Here is a 14,970-nt window from a genome sequence, read left to right as displayed (position 1 = left end):
CACACCACCACACCCAGCTAATTTTTAAAAATTTTGTAGAAGAGAGGTCTCAGTGTGTTGCCCAGGCTGGTTTTGATCTCCTGGCCTCAAGTGATCCTCCTTGGCCTCCCAAAGTGCTGGGATTATAGGCATGAGCCACGGCATGTAGCCATTAAATTTAAATATTACAGAAATCTATAATGTATAAATTGATAGTCTTGTCTGTAATCTTTCCGTCCAAAGAAAATAATTATCACCTGTACTACATGGTGCCAACGTAGTTTATTTTATGCTGCCATTTGATCTCAGTGTTTTAACCCATGGAATGGATTAACAGTAGCTAGAAGTGCACAAGCCTACTCTGTTAAACTAAAGAATCATATGTTGTAGGTAATATGAAAATTGCAAAAAGCATGATCCAGAAAAATTCAACCTGGTAGACAAAAATCAATGCAAAAAATCTAACAGCAATTAAAACCGCATGTGGTCAAATTGGTTATTGACCAAAAGTTAACAGAAGTGTTAAATCTTGAGAAAATTTAGAGCAGCCAAATTTAGATTAGGAGAACTAGGGTTGTTACAAATAATGGCCATAAAACAAACTTTTAAAATGATAAGACATATAATTGATAAAGATTTGATGTGGTCAGAATCAATTAAATTAAAACTTTATTGGAAATTTGGTATTTGAGCTTAATGAAAATAATTTCAGTAAGATGAAAATGAAAGAAACAGTTGGCTAACCATAATTTACTATTATCATTATTATTATATAGATTTTGCATGTCTTGGATGGCATTCCATGTTAGTTTGTATGGCTATACCTTATTCTTTTTAATTGCTGTTTATTTTTCCATTACGTGTATCTATGCAAATTTATTGCATCTTTTTAAAAAACTATTTTATTTTCCAGAATATGCTTTTAAAGCTATTAACCAGGGTGGCCTTACATCAGTAGCCGTCAGAGGGAAAGACTGTGCAGTAATTGTTACACAGAAGAAAGTACCTGTAAGTAATACTTTCCAAGTAGTCAATTATTACAGAATATAATTAAAGAATTTTTCATGAGTTTATACAAATGTATTATATATTATTATGTACATAAGTTAACATTCTTGCTTTGACTCTGTTCCTATCATTTAAGAAGTATCTGTTGAATGTCTGTATACAGTTCAGCTGAGTAGACAGGATTACCATATTAAACTTTGTAGTATGATTATGGGCACAATGGGAGTTCTAAGTCTTTAGTCTTCAGGGACATTGAGACAAGTTTTGAAAAGCTATTATTCTTGTGCATGGGGAAGATATCATCTAAAAAAGGAAAATAGAGTTCCCCACCTCTACCCTTTTTTTTCTTTCTTTTTGAGACAGAGTCTCGCTTTGTTGCCCAGGCTAGAATGAGTGCCGTGGCGTCAGCCTAGCTCACAGTAACCTCAAACTCCTGGGCTCAGGCAATCCTCCTGCCTCAGCCTCCCAAGTAGCTGGGACTACAGGCATGCGCCACCATGCCCGGCTAATTTTTTCTATATATATTAGTTGGCCAATTAATTTCTTTCTATTTTTATATAGTAGAGACGAGATTTCACTCTTGCTCAGGCTGGTTTCGAACTCCTGACCTCGAGCAATCTGCCCACCTCGGCCTCCCAGAGTGCTAGGATTACAGGCGTGAGCCACTGCGCCTGGCCTCCACCCTTTTTTAAAAATTGATTTTAACTATAAAATGAACAGAAGACATTTATTATGTATAGTTTATTGTTACAGTTCCATAGTATTTTTTTTTTTTTTTTTTTTTTGAGACAGAGTCTCGCTTTGTTGCCCAGGCTAGAGTGAGTGCCGTGGCGTCAGCCTAGCTCACAGCAACCTCAAACTCCTGGGCTCAAGCGATCCTTCTGTCTCAGCCTCCCAAGTAGCTGGGACTACAGGCATGAGCCACCATGCCCGGCTAATTTTTTCTATATATATTAGTTGGCCAATTAGTTTCTTTCTATTTATAGTAGAGACGGGGTCTCGCTCTTGCTCAGGCTGGTTTCGAACTCCCGACCTCGAGCAATCCACCCGCCTCGGCCTCCCAGAGAGCTAGGATTACAGGCGTGAGCCACCGCGCCCGGCCAATAGTATTTTTTTTAATATACTTTTTTTTTTTTTTTTTGAGACAGAGTCTCACTCTGTTACTCGGGCTAGAGTGTCATGGCGTCAGCCTGCCTCACAGCAACCTCAAACTCCTGGGCTCAAGTGATCCTCCTGCTTCAGCCTCCCAAGTAGCTGGGACTACAGGCATGTACCACCATGCCTGGCTAATTTTTTTTTTTTTTTTTTTCAGTTGTCCAGCTAATTTCTTTCTATTTTTTTTAGTAGAGATGAGATCTTGCTCTTGCTCAGACTGGTCTCGAACTGAGCTCAAACAATCTGCCCGCCTCAGCCTCCCAGAGTGCTAGGATTACAGGCGTGAGCCACCATGTCCAGCCCATAGTATTTTTTATAACTATACAGAGACTTGTTGACTTTCTTAAAAATTATCTTTGTGTTTTTTTGTTGTTATTGTTCATTAGGATAAGTTATTGGATTCCAGCACAGTGACTCACTTATTCAAGATAACTGAAAACATTGGCTGTGTGATGACAGGAATGACAGGTAATCAGCCAGATGTCTACTTAGATATATAAGCCCTGTGTTATTGTCTTCAAATTATTTTTGAGTTTTGTATTTTAAGCTTCCTTTAGTGCCTGATTTGCAGATAATTTGAGTAGATTTGCAGTGTTCCAAAACTAATATCAATATTTTCAGTATTGTGAGCTTTTTTGAAATTATAATTGTAATGAAATTAGGTCTTTAAAAGCTACTGTCGGGAAACTGGGCTGAGACCCCTCTCACAGATGATTTATCTTATTTCATCTACAGTTAGTAGTTTAAGGGGACCTAAGTCAGTATATCTCAAACCTGGTAATAATGACACTGGTTAGAAGTGGGTGAGAATTATTATAAAAATTACTTTGGCTTTTTATTTTCTGAAAAATTCAAACCTAGAAACAGGTTGAGATTATTTTCTCTTTATTGCTTGTTCTTTTGCAAGTTACTAGACACTTCTAGAAATTATTTTGACTGCTGATGAGGAGCTCTGTTTAAAATGGTAGTACTGTGTAGAGAGCACCATCTTTTAAAAAAATGTTATATACTTGTTGCTGAGTCATTTAGTATTCATTGGTTGTAGAAAAAGCCGTAGTGGACCTCTTCTCCTTTCCTTAACATGTGTGTGTGCACATAGGTTGGGAAAATGGTCTAGTTTTCAGGTTCATTCTTCTAACAAGGTAAACCTTTTTTTTATACATATCATAAGCTGACAGCAGATCCCAGGTACAGAGGGCACGCTATGAGGCAGCTAATTGGAAATACAAGTATGGCTATGAGATTCCTGTGGACATGCTGTGTAAAAGAATTGCTGACATTTCTCAGGTCTACACACAGAATGCTGAAATGAGGCCTCTTGGTTGTTGTAAGTATGCTAAGTAGTCTCCCAAATAATTGATGAATTTCAACTTTATAAAAAGAAAACACATACAGAGAAAAGTGAAACAACACTTGGATTCTGAACATATGGTTTAGAAATTATATAAGATAGGAAAATCTTTATAATAAATCAGAGCTGAAGGGTAGGTTTTACAACAATATTTCACATATTATCTTTAAGTTTTCTTAAAGCAAAACATATCCTAAAATTGATGGCCAAAGTAATGATTGGCAACAGCTATGTGACACCACTAAGAAAGAGGAACTTTTTTTGTATAAAGCTAAAAGATATTTAATTAGGGTCTTTCTTTCTTTTTAGGTATGATTTTAATTGGTATAGATGAAGAACAAGGCCCTCAGGTGTACAAGTGTGATCCTGCAGGTTACTACTGTGGGTTTAAAGCCACTGCGGCAGGAGTTAAACAAACTGAGTCAACCAGCTTCCTTGAAAAAAAAGTGAAGAAGAAATTTGATTGGACATTTGAACAAACAGTAGAAGTAAGTTAACTAAAAGGAACTGCTGTTATGTTATAGAACAGTGAGAATCTTTCATAATTGACAATATATAAAGGCTATTCCTGAGTTATATCACAAGATCCAAGTTTCTCAGCTTAATAATAAAATTGGGCTGACACAGTGGCTCCTACCTATAATCCTAGCACTTTGAGAGGCCAAAGTAGAAGAATCACCTGAAGCTAGGAGTTTGAGACCAGACTTAGCAACATAGTGAGACCCTCATCTCCACAAAAAAATTTAAAAATTAGCTGGGCGTGGTAGCATGTGCCTTGTAGTCCCAGCTACTCAGGAGGCTGAGACAGAAGGATCACCTGAGCCCAGGAGTTTGTGGTTACAGTGAATTATGATGATGCCACTGCACTCTACCCTGGGCAACTGAGTGAGACACTGTCTCAAAAAAAAAAAAAAGAAGAAAATTGATGTCATTCAGCTGACATGGGAAAATTAGAGCTGCTTTTATTCCCTTAATTGCTTATCTTATTTCCTAATGTATCTGAGATGATTTTTTAACAACATATAGAATAAAATGGGAAAACAAGATTAGGAATCAGCCGAGTGTGGCGGCACAAGCTTGTAGTCCCACCTACTTGAGAGGCTGAGGCAGGAGAATCATTTAAGCTCAGGTATTTGAAGCCAGCCTGGGCAACATAATGAGACCCTGTCTCTGAAAAAAGAAAAAAGAAATCATGTACACCGAAAGGTCAGACAGTGTAAAAAAAAAAAAAAAAGAGTGAAAAATATTTAAATGTTGAAAATTTATATTTAAAAAAAAATCAAGATACCCCCATAACATGCTGAAATAAAAATTAAATAAAAAAAAAATAAACATATAAGCAAACTCAAAAAGAAAAAAGAGAAATCAAGACAAGGACCAAAGACCTGCATGGTTGCCATGGTTGAAACTCAGTTAGGCTTAAGCTTCCTGTTAGCAAAAGTAAAAAGGTTGAAAGGCAGAAATACTATTCTGTGGTCCTATAGGAAAAGCAGCCACACACCAAAATTTTAGGGAAGCAAACCACTTTCTAGTAAAAGAATGACTTCGCAAAGAAATTATATCTGTGATGCAAAAGTAGAGTTAGCTTTCTGCAGGGTTTTTGAGGGGATTATTCACTGTGATTGGGAAGTTTTAAATTGACAAAATAAGCTAAAATGCTTATACAAATATTTAGTAACCTTAGACTGTAAGGAAGCCTCTTTTTACTGCTGAGAAATTAAAAACAAAAATTTTAGTACATTTTGGACTTAAGAGTGTGAGATTAAAGCCATTCTGAAGACTAACAACATGCTTCTGATAAATGGTAAAAAAAAAAAATTACCATCTGGCTGGGTGCAGTGGCTCACACCTGTAATCCTGGCTCTCTGGGAGGCCGAGGCGGGCGGATTGCACAAGGTCAGGAGTTCGAAACCAGCTTGAGCAAGAGCGAGACCCCATCTCTACTCTAAATAGAAAGAAACTAATTGGCCAACTAATATATATAGAAAAAATTAGCCGGACGTGGGGGTGCATGCCTGTAGTCCCAGCTACTCGGGAGGCTGAGGCACAAGGATTGCTTGAGCCCAGGAGTTTGAGGTTGCTGTGAGCTAGGCTGATGCCACGGCACTCACTCTAGCCTGGGCAACAAAGCAAGACTCTGTCTCAAAAAAAAAAAAATTACCATTTAATGCTTTTATATTTAGTTGGCAGTATATTTTATACTAAGGAGGTAGAATAGTAGTTCTCATCCAGGAGGTACTGTGCCCTGTTTAAATATTTCTTAAAGTTTTTTTTTAATTGCAATTCATAATTACATAGTCACATCAGATATCAAAACATTTAAAACATTCTTTAATTATTGTTACTATAAATTCTTTAAAGGTGCAGGTTGTATCATTCAACTTTTCCCTTTACCCATTTTACCCCAGTGCTAAGCATAATGCCTAGGATATAGTAGTCATGAAGCACATAAACTGCTTTGTATAAATCATCTTATTCCCTTTGATGGACCCCTTTAACTTATAACTTGGTAGAAACAAGTTTCTCATAATTGGCAGGCAATACATTAGAGTTAAGCAGTCTGTTAGTAACATGCGGCTGTAAAACTATATCACTGAAACATAGAGCTTGTCATTAACAAATAGTTTGTGATGAACTCATATGATTTGAATGTGCTTAAAATGAAAAATGACTTGGTATCTCTGAAAAATACTTGATTCTAATCTTGATACTTTTTCCAGACTGCAATTACATGCCTGTCTACTGTTCTGTCAATTGATTTCAAACCTTCAGAAATAGAAGTTGGAGTAGTTACAGTTGAAAATCCTAAATTCAGGTGAGTTATATTGCCAGCCATGTACTTAAAGAAGTTTGCCAAGTGCAAACTAGAAAAGTGGAGGTATGTGACTGTAGCTATCCTATAACTAACTTGGCAGGGGGCGGGGAGGACATTTTTTTTTTTTTTAACTGTGATTATAGTTTTTCTTCTTCAGCACCTGAGAGATCTGTTTTAAAAGTTAATGGAACCTCTTTAAGACAAATATAACAGCTTTTCTCCTCATTTCAAAGTGACACAAATTTATGTTTAATATCAGAGGTGACACAAAATAACCTTTATATAAGGAGTAAAGTAAGCATAAGGTTTTGTTTTGTTTAAGGCAAGTAAAAATTTACTTGAGATTTTTTTTTTTTTTTTTGAGATGGGCCAGTAAAAATTTAACTCTCACAGTAGTAGTTTTCAAATTTTACAGGTAGAGCTTTGGTTATTTAGTGTTTATTAAGTGTCACTTTGAAGAATAATGTGAAATACTGAAATATATCAGACCTTTATCTAGAGATCTTTGGAAAGCCCAGATTTTGAATATAGCTAATTGAGTTGCAGATGCTGTGTGTTTGTGTGTTCTTACTCATTGAGTGACTAACTCCCACACATCAGCCTTACAAATTCCATGATTCAAATCCATACTAGGTACTTAATATACATCAGCTCATTTAATTCTCCCAGCAACCCTATAGGTGGTTTACATACCATGGACCAGGATGCTCTTGTGTTTAATGAAAATACTACAGTTGATAACTATGTGAATTTACTCTTAGATCACAATTATAAGGACACATGGTCATTGTGGTGGTGGGGAATGGGGAGTTGGAAAGAAGTAAACCAAGCTTAACCACACTTTTAAAGAGTTCTTTGTGGTGGGGCGAGGTGGCTCATGCCTGAATCCTAGCTCTCTGGAAGGTCAAGGCAGGCGGATCACTCAAGGTCAGTAGTTCCAAAACCAGCCTGAGCAAGAGTGAGACTCCGTCTCTACTAAAAATAGAAACAAATTAATTGGCCAACTAAAAATACATAGATGTACACTTTACTTTGCATCAAGAATAAAAAAATAAAGAACAATCAAGTATAAATTTTTAAATTATAAATAAATTTAAATAATAAAAAAATTTTAAAAATACATAGAAAAAGTTAGCTGGGCATGGTGGCGCGTGCCTGTAGTCCCAGCTACTCAGGAGGCTGAGAGTTTGAGGTTGCTGTGAGCTAGGCTGACACCACAGCACTCTAGCCCGGGCAACAGAGTGAGACTCTGTCTCAAAAAAAAAAGGGTTTTTTGTTAGTTTGTGTTTTTTTGGTTGCCTACAGGTAAATGATATAAACATGAAATATTCAAAGAAAATTAATAGTATTAAAAAAAAACCCACAAACTGAGAGCTGGGCATACCTATAATCCCAGGTACTTGGGAGGCTGAAATAGGAGGATTGCTTGAGCCCAGGAGTTTGAGGCTACAGGTACTGTGATCATGCCTGTGAATAGCCATTGCACTCCAGACTGGGCAATATGGTAAGACCCTGTCTCCTAAAAAAAAAAAAAAAAAAAAAAAACCACAACAGAATTGAATCTTAACTTTTTTTTCTGTAGGAAAGATTGCCTTTATTTTTTTTTTTTTAAGCAGTAAAATTCCAGCAGGAGCAATTTACAAATTTCTCTAAAGAACCTGTGGTTCTTGTTTTCTGTTTTGAGACCTTCCAGTTACCTTTTAAATTTTATTTACATCTGTTATTTTAAAAATTGAATAGAAGCTAAAGATCTTGTATAATACAAAGCCTTTGTATCATTTATAAATTCTGTGATAGTAAGTATATGTTAATAGTACTAGAATATATAGCATATGCATTAACAACTATATAAACTACTTAATATTGCCTCAGTTGTACTAAAAAATGTCATTTTGAAAAATTTCACTTTTAAAAGTCTAGCACTAACAGGTCTATTTAACAGGATGGCCAAGCAGTTGCTTCCTTTCAAAGCAAATATAATTTAGAAAATATCATATGTCCAACCTGGAATACCTCTGGCTAATAGAATATTTGTCAAATTATGATTTTATTTTCATGGACTTCTGAATTTAGGCAACTTTTTAAAATTTTCAAATTTCTCATTTTTCATCTTAGCTGATACAGACGTGAGTTATACTAGGTATAAATGCATTTTTAGTAGATGCTAAATAGAATACATTATGTATAGTTCAGCTTACACTTTATAGTAGTCAATGAAAATATTTTTCAGTTAAAGGGTTTCATTTTCAAATGATTTATTCTGGATCTGATCTCAGAAAAATAAACATTTTTGTGTATAGATGAAGTTAATATACTACCTGGGAAAAGATTGGTTGTAAATAGGTCGCTGTTGTTTTTTTTTTTTTAATTTATTTTATAAATTTTTTATTTATTTTATTTTTTGTCTTACATGCAGATTTGTAACTTTATAAATAGGTCATTGTTGAAGTAGGTTGATAGGTACATGGAAATTTATACTACACTACTTTTGTATGTGTTTGAAATTTTCCATTAAAAAAAGTTCCTAAAAAGTAAATAGTTGGGTTTTTCTTTGCTTTTTCCTCCTAGGATTCTTACAGAAGCAGAGATTGATGCTCACCTTGTTGCTCTAGCAGAGAGAGATTAAACATTGTTACTAGTTTACCAAATCCATGATGCCACTTGCCTGTGTGTTTGGCAACAACAAATCAACATTATGGAGGCCCCTGGATTGAGAAAGGAACCTCTCCCACACCTACTGCTGTGAAGTGGTAGGACTCTGTATAAATAAAAACAATCCTTTTGGAAAATAATGCATCCTGTCTTTTTTACCTCCATTTTTTTCAATTATTTTAATTTTTAATTGATACATAATGTACATATTTATGGAATAAAATGTGATGTTTTAATATGTGTATACATTGTGTAATTATCAAATTGGTTATTAGCATATCCGTTACCTGAAACATGTATCATTTCTTTATAGTGGGAACATTCAGAATCCTCTTTTCTAGCTATTTTAAGGTATATAATACCTTATTGTTTATTGTGGTCACTCTACAGTGCAGTGGGATACCAGACCTTATTCTTCCTAATTATCACTTTGTACCTGTTGACCAACCTCTCTCCATCCACCTCACCACCACCTCTAGTCCCTGATAACCACTATTCTATTCACTATTTCTGTGAGATCAACTTTTTTCAGATTCTGCATATCATAAGAATGTGTTATTTCTCTTTCTATGTCTGATTTATTTCACTTATAATCTCCAGGTTCATCCGTGTTGACAAAAAAATGACAGAATTTCATTTATTTTTATGGCTATCTCTTTTTGTTTTTTGAGTTGGGGTCTTGCTCATTTGCCCAAGCTGGAGTGCAGAAGGCGATTAACTGCAGCTTGAAACTCCTGGGCTTAAGCATTCCTCCCACCTCAGCCTGTCAAGTAGCTAGAACTACAGGCACATTACACCATGCCTGGCTTCTATGGATCTCTCTTCAACATGCTGATTTCATTTTCTTTGAATATATACCCAGTAGTGGGATTGCTAGATCACATAATAGTTCTATTTTTAATTTTTTGAGGACCCTCCATACTGTTTTTCATAATGGCTGTACTAATGTACATTCCCACTAACTGTGAGGGTTCCCTTTTCCCCACATTCTCACCAACAGTTGTTATGTCTTTTTGATAACAGTCATTATAGTTGGAGTGAGGTGATGATTGTGGTTTACCTTCAATTTAAGTATTAGGCCTTTAGTATATGCAGACGTAAATACCATCTTCAGGCTGGGCGTGGTGGCTCACGCCTATAATCCTAGCACTCTGGGAGGCCGAGTGGGGGGAATCACTCCAGGTCAGGAGTTAGAAACCAGCCTGAGCAAGAGTGAGACCCTTTCTCTACTAAAAATAGAAAGAAATTAATTGGCCAACTAAAAATATATAGAAAAAACTAGCTGGGCATAGTGGCACATGTCTGTGGTCCCAGCTACTCAGGAGGCTGAGGCACAAGGATTGCTTGAGCCCAGGAGTTTGAGGTTGCTGTAAGCTAGGCTGAGGCCATGGCACTCTAGCCCAGGCAAAAAAAAAAAAAAAAGTATCATTAAATACCATCTTCACATTGTAGCATTAGTCACTTTCTTGGCTTAAGGAACTTAATAGCCAGAAATTTAATCTTTAACTATATAATTAAATAAACTACAACTCTGGTTTTGAGACTTGCCTTGACTATAAGTTGGCATGTGAGACAGGTCTTTATTTTACAAATCCTCATTCAAATAGGATATTCCTGAAGCTGGACTCCAAGTTCTATTGAAAACTTCAACTATAGTAAAAAGATTAGCCTGATTGATATTAAGAGTTTTAAGATAAATATTTAATCTATACTCAATAAAAATTTAAGAGTAGAAATTGTTATCTTCAGGAAACATAGGACTAGAAAAGTTGTAGAATGTGTATATTTTTTGCACTCTAAGTATTTAGGGCCGGGCACGGTGGCTCACGCCTGTAATCCTAGCACTCTGGGAGGCTGAGGCAGGAGGATCGCTCAAGGTCAGGAGTTTGAAACCAGCCTGAGCAAGAGCAAGACCCCATCTCTACTAAAAATAGAAAGAAATTAATTGGCCAACTAAAAATATATAGAAAAAATTAGCCGGGCATGGTGGTACATGCCTGTAGTCCCAGCTCCTCAGGAGGCTGAGGCAGGAGGATCGCTTGAGCCCAGGAGTTTGAGGTTGCTGTGAGCTAGGCTGATGCCACGGCACTCTAGCCCAGGCAACAGAGTGAGACTCTTATCTCAAAAAACATATATATATTAAGTGTTTAAAGCAGACACTAAGAAATTGGTTTATTGTAAAGTTTAGAGTTACCACCATAAATAATTTTAAGGGAAAACTGTATATTCATAGTAACCTTTTTTTTTTTTTAATGTACAGAATTAAGTTTTTTAGATCCCCAGACTGGTGACCTGTACCCACTAACTGTTATAGATCCAAAAATCTTGCAAAGTCTAAGGCATTTTGTCTTCATTTGCACTAATTAAGATTGGTGCTATTGACCTCATACAGGTGAATGTGGTTGCTGGTCTAATAGCAATCCCTGAAGTCAGACTTGACCCTGTTTTTGTAGCCACCAGGCCCACACAAGAGGCGGCCATGTGAGCATGTGACCACTAGAAGCAGGAAACTTTACCAACCACATCCTCTTCAGAGCTGAGTCAGGAGTAGTAAAGTTTCCTAACAGGGAAGCAGGGTTCTTCCAGTTCAGAAGTTGCCGCTCTGGGATTACTCATCCAAATCCACTAGGCTCTGTGAAAGTGCTGTCATCTTGAAAGTGGAGTCTGTGTAGATGGGCTAATCCCCCGAACAGACTGAACTACAACCTTAGAGCCTTGACCAATTTCACCCTTCTGGAGACATGGATGAGAGATTATCACATAATTCTGTTTTTCCTGTAAGAGGATACCTTTTAGGGATAGAATACTAAAGCTATAACTTGTTAGAAAAATTAATTTTTACATTTTAATGCAAAATCTACATGAATTACGATTAAATATAGAATAGCTTGGGGGTTTTTGTGTTTTAGAGACAAAGTCTTGTTCTGTCACCCTGACTGAAGTGCAGTGGCATCATCATAGTTCACTTAGCCTCCAACTCCTGGGCTCAAGCAAACCTCTTGTCTCAGTCTCCTGAACAGCTAGCGCTACCTATAGGCATGCGCTAACATGCCGGGCAAATTTTCTTATTTTTTGAAGACACAGGGTCTAAGTGAATCTGGTTTCTTATTCACTAGTAACCTAAATAGGACAATGCTATTTCTTTATTAAAAACTGAGGTATCAGCTGGGCATGGTGGCTCACGCCTGTAATCCTAGCATTCTGGGAGGCTGAGATGGGAGGATCTCTTGATATCAGGAGTTTGAAACCAGCCTGAGCCAGAGTGAGACCCCGTCTCTTCTGTAAATAGAAAGAAATTAATTGGCCAACTAAAAATATATATAGGAAAAATTAGTCGGGCATGGTGCCACATGCCTGTAGTCCCAGTTACTCAGGAGGCTGAGGCAGGAGGAATACTTGAACCCAGGAGTTTGAGGTTGCTGTGAGCTAGGCTGATGCCATGGCACTCTAGCCTGGGCAACAGAGTGAGACTCTGACTCAAAAAGAAAAACTGAGGTATCAAGAGAAGGAAAGCCTCGTGTCCACCCAAATAGCTTCACATTCATGAATGTCTACACATAGCCCTCTGAGTGTCATAAAATTCTTTTATTTCTCATATTTTAAAAATTATAGCTGGGGACCAGGCATGGTGCCTCATGCCTATAATCCCAGCATTTTGAGAGGCCAAGATGGGAGGATCACTTGAGACAGCCTGAGCAACAGCGAGACCCCATCTCTACAAAAAAAATTTTAAAAATTTGCTGGGCATGGTGGCATGTGCCTTGTAGTCTTAGATACTCAGGAGGCTGAGGCAGGAGGATCACTTGAGCCCAAGAATTGGGGTTACAGTGAGCTATGATTGGTCTACTTTACTCCAGCCTGGGTGACAGCAAGACCCTGTCTCTAAAAAATAACTAGTTTATCAAAATATTCTTTGGGTAAAGACATTTAAAGATTTTTTTCTTAGCATTTTGTATAGTCATTTATTTGTTTGAAATAGGGTCTTGCTCTGTTGACCAGGCTACAGTGCAGTAACATCATTATAGCTCACTACAACCTTGAACTCCTGGCCTCAAGCGATCCTCCTGCCTCAGCCTCCCGAGTAGCTGGGTCTATGTGCACATGCCACCATGCCCAGCTGATTTTTATATTTTTTGTAGAGACGGGTCTTGCTATGGTGCTCAGGCTGGTTTCCAACTTATGCCTCAAGAGATCCTTCCACAGGATGGGGGTACTCAGCTCTCTCACTAGCCCCCAAATCTAAGATTCAGGACTAGTCTGTCAACCACGATGGTCTGACTTCAAGAAGTGTATTTGTCAGGACATTAGATGAAGTCAAGCCTGGGCAACATAGTGAGACCTTGTCTCTACAAAAATAATTTTCTTAAAAATTAGCCACCCGTGGTCCTGGCTACTCCAAAGGCTGAGGCAAGAAGATTGTTTGAGCCCAAGAGTTCAAGGTTGCCGTGAACTATGATGACACCACTGCACTCTAGCCCAAGAGATAGAGTGAGAACCTATTTCAAAAAAAGGGGGGGGGGCGGACCAGTGGCTCACACCTGTAATCCTAGCACTCTGGGAGGCCAAGGCAGGCAGATCACTCAAGGTCAGGAGTTCAAAACCAGCCTGAGCAAGAGCGAGACCCTGTCTCTACTGTAAATAGAAATTAATTGGCCAACTAATACATATATAGAAAAATTAGCTGGGCATGGTGGTGCATGCCTGTAGTCCCAGCTAATCGGGAGGCTGAGGCAGCAGGATTGCTTGAGCCCAGGAGTTTGAGGTTACTGTGAGCTAGGCTGATGTCAGGGCACTCACTGTAGCCTGGGCAACAGAGTGAGACTCTGTCTCAAAAAAAAAAAAAGATAAAAATCATGAAGGGGAAAAAATTTGTATATTTCATTATTTGAAAATGTAAAATTTTTGCTAACAAAACACCCACTATAAAGTTCAAATAGTAAAAAAAAAAATTGAAAAATATACCATCAATACAGATGTCAGGAAAATTTCTAGTCAATAACCCTGAAAAAAAGATTAATCTCAATAATTTTACAATGCAACTTACAAGATAACATTTTCTATCAAATGACTAAAATTTTTAAAGTAATATTGTAAGTGTTCAATAAATATTTGTTGTATGAAGAAATGATGTACATTAAAAGTCAGTTTGACCTTAAGTTCCTTGACACAACCTCCAAGTTTGGCCATGGCCACTTCCAGACTGAGGAGAAGAAAGCATTCATAGGACCACTTAAGAAAAACCATGCTGGTGTGGATACAGAGAAAAAGGAACATATACATTGGAGGTAGGACTGCAAATTAGTACAACTTCTATGGAAAACAGTATGGAGATTCCTCAAAGAAATAAATGTAGACCTACCATGCAATCCAGCAATCCCACTACTGGGTATCTACCCAAAGAAAAAGAATTTTATCAAAAAGACACACTCGAGGCCGGGCGCGGTGGCTCACGCCTGTAATCCTAGAACTCTGGGATGCCGAGGTGGGCGGATTGCTTGAGGTCAGGAGTTTGAAACCAGCCTGAGCAAGAGCAAGACCCCGTCTCTACCATAAATAGAAATAAATTAATTGGCCAACTAATATATATATAGAAAAAATTAGTCGGGCATGGTGGCGCATGCCTGTAGTCCCAGCTAATCGGGAGGCTGAGGCAGCAGGATTGCTTGAGCCCAGGAGTTTGAGGTTGATGTGAGCTAGGCTGACGCCATGGCACTCACTCTAGCCTGGGCAACAAAGCGAGACTCTGTCTCAAAAAAAAAAAAAAAAAAGACACACTCGAATGTTTATCACAGCACAATTCACAATTGCAAAGATGTGCAATCAACCTAAGTGCCCATCAATCCATGAGTGGATAAAGAAAATGTGGTATGTATATATATCATGGAGTACTACTTAGCCATAAAAAGGGATTAAATAATGTCTTTTGCAGCAACTTGGATGGATTGGGAGACCATTATCCTAAGTGAACTATCTCAAGAATGGAAAAACAAACACCAAATGTCCTCACTTA

The 14,970-nt window shown here is 37.5% G+C and overlaps 1 protein-coding gene across 2 annotated transcripts in view; it reads left to right on the top strand.

Moving 5' to 3' along the window:
• PSMA6 (proteasome 20S subunit alpha 6) overlaps positions 1-9,100 on the top strand; it is a 36,516-nt gene extending 27,416 nt beyond the window's left edge. For both annotated transcript variants that reach the window (XM_012736509.3, XM_012736508.3), the window contains exons 2-7: positions 893-987; positions 2,529-2,610; positions 3,314-3,469; positions 3,803-3,981; positions 6,214-6,308; positions 8,877-9,100. In XM_012736509.3, coding sequence (XP_012591963.1) covers positions 893-987; positions 2,529-2,610; positions 3,314-3,469; positions 3,803-3,981; positions 6,214-6,308; positions 8,877-8,934 — 665 coding nt within the window. In that variant the 3' untranslated portion in view covers positions 8,935-9,100. The remainder of the gene's footprint in view (positions 1-892; positions 988-2,528; positions 2,611-3,313; positions 3,470-3,802; positions 3,982-6,213; positions 6,309-8,876) is intronic.
• The last annotated feature ends 5,870 nt before the right edge of the window (positions 9,101-14,970 follow it).

Source organism: Microcebus murinus, chromosome 6, assembly GCF_040939455.1.
Source record: "Microcebus murinus isolate Inina chromosome 6, M.murinus_Inina_mat1.0, whole genome shotgun sequence".
Lineage (NCBI taxonomy): Eukaryota > Metazoa > Chordata > Mammalia > Primates > Cheirogaleidae > Microcebus > Microcebus murinus.
This window is presented reverse-complemented; position numbering and strand designations above follow the sequence as displayed.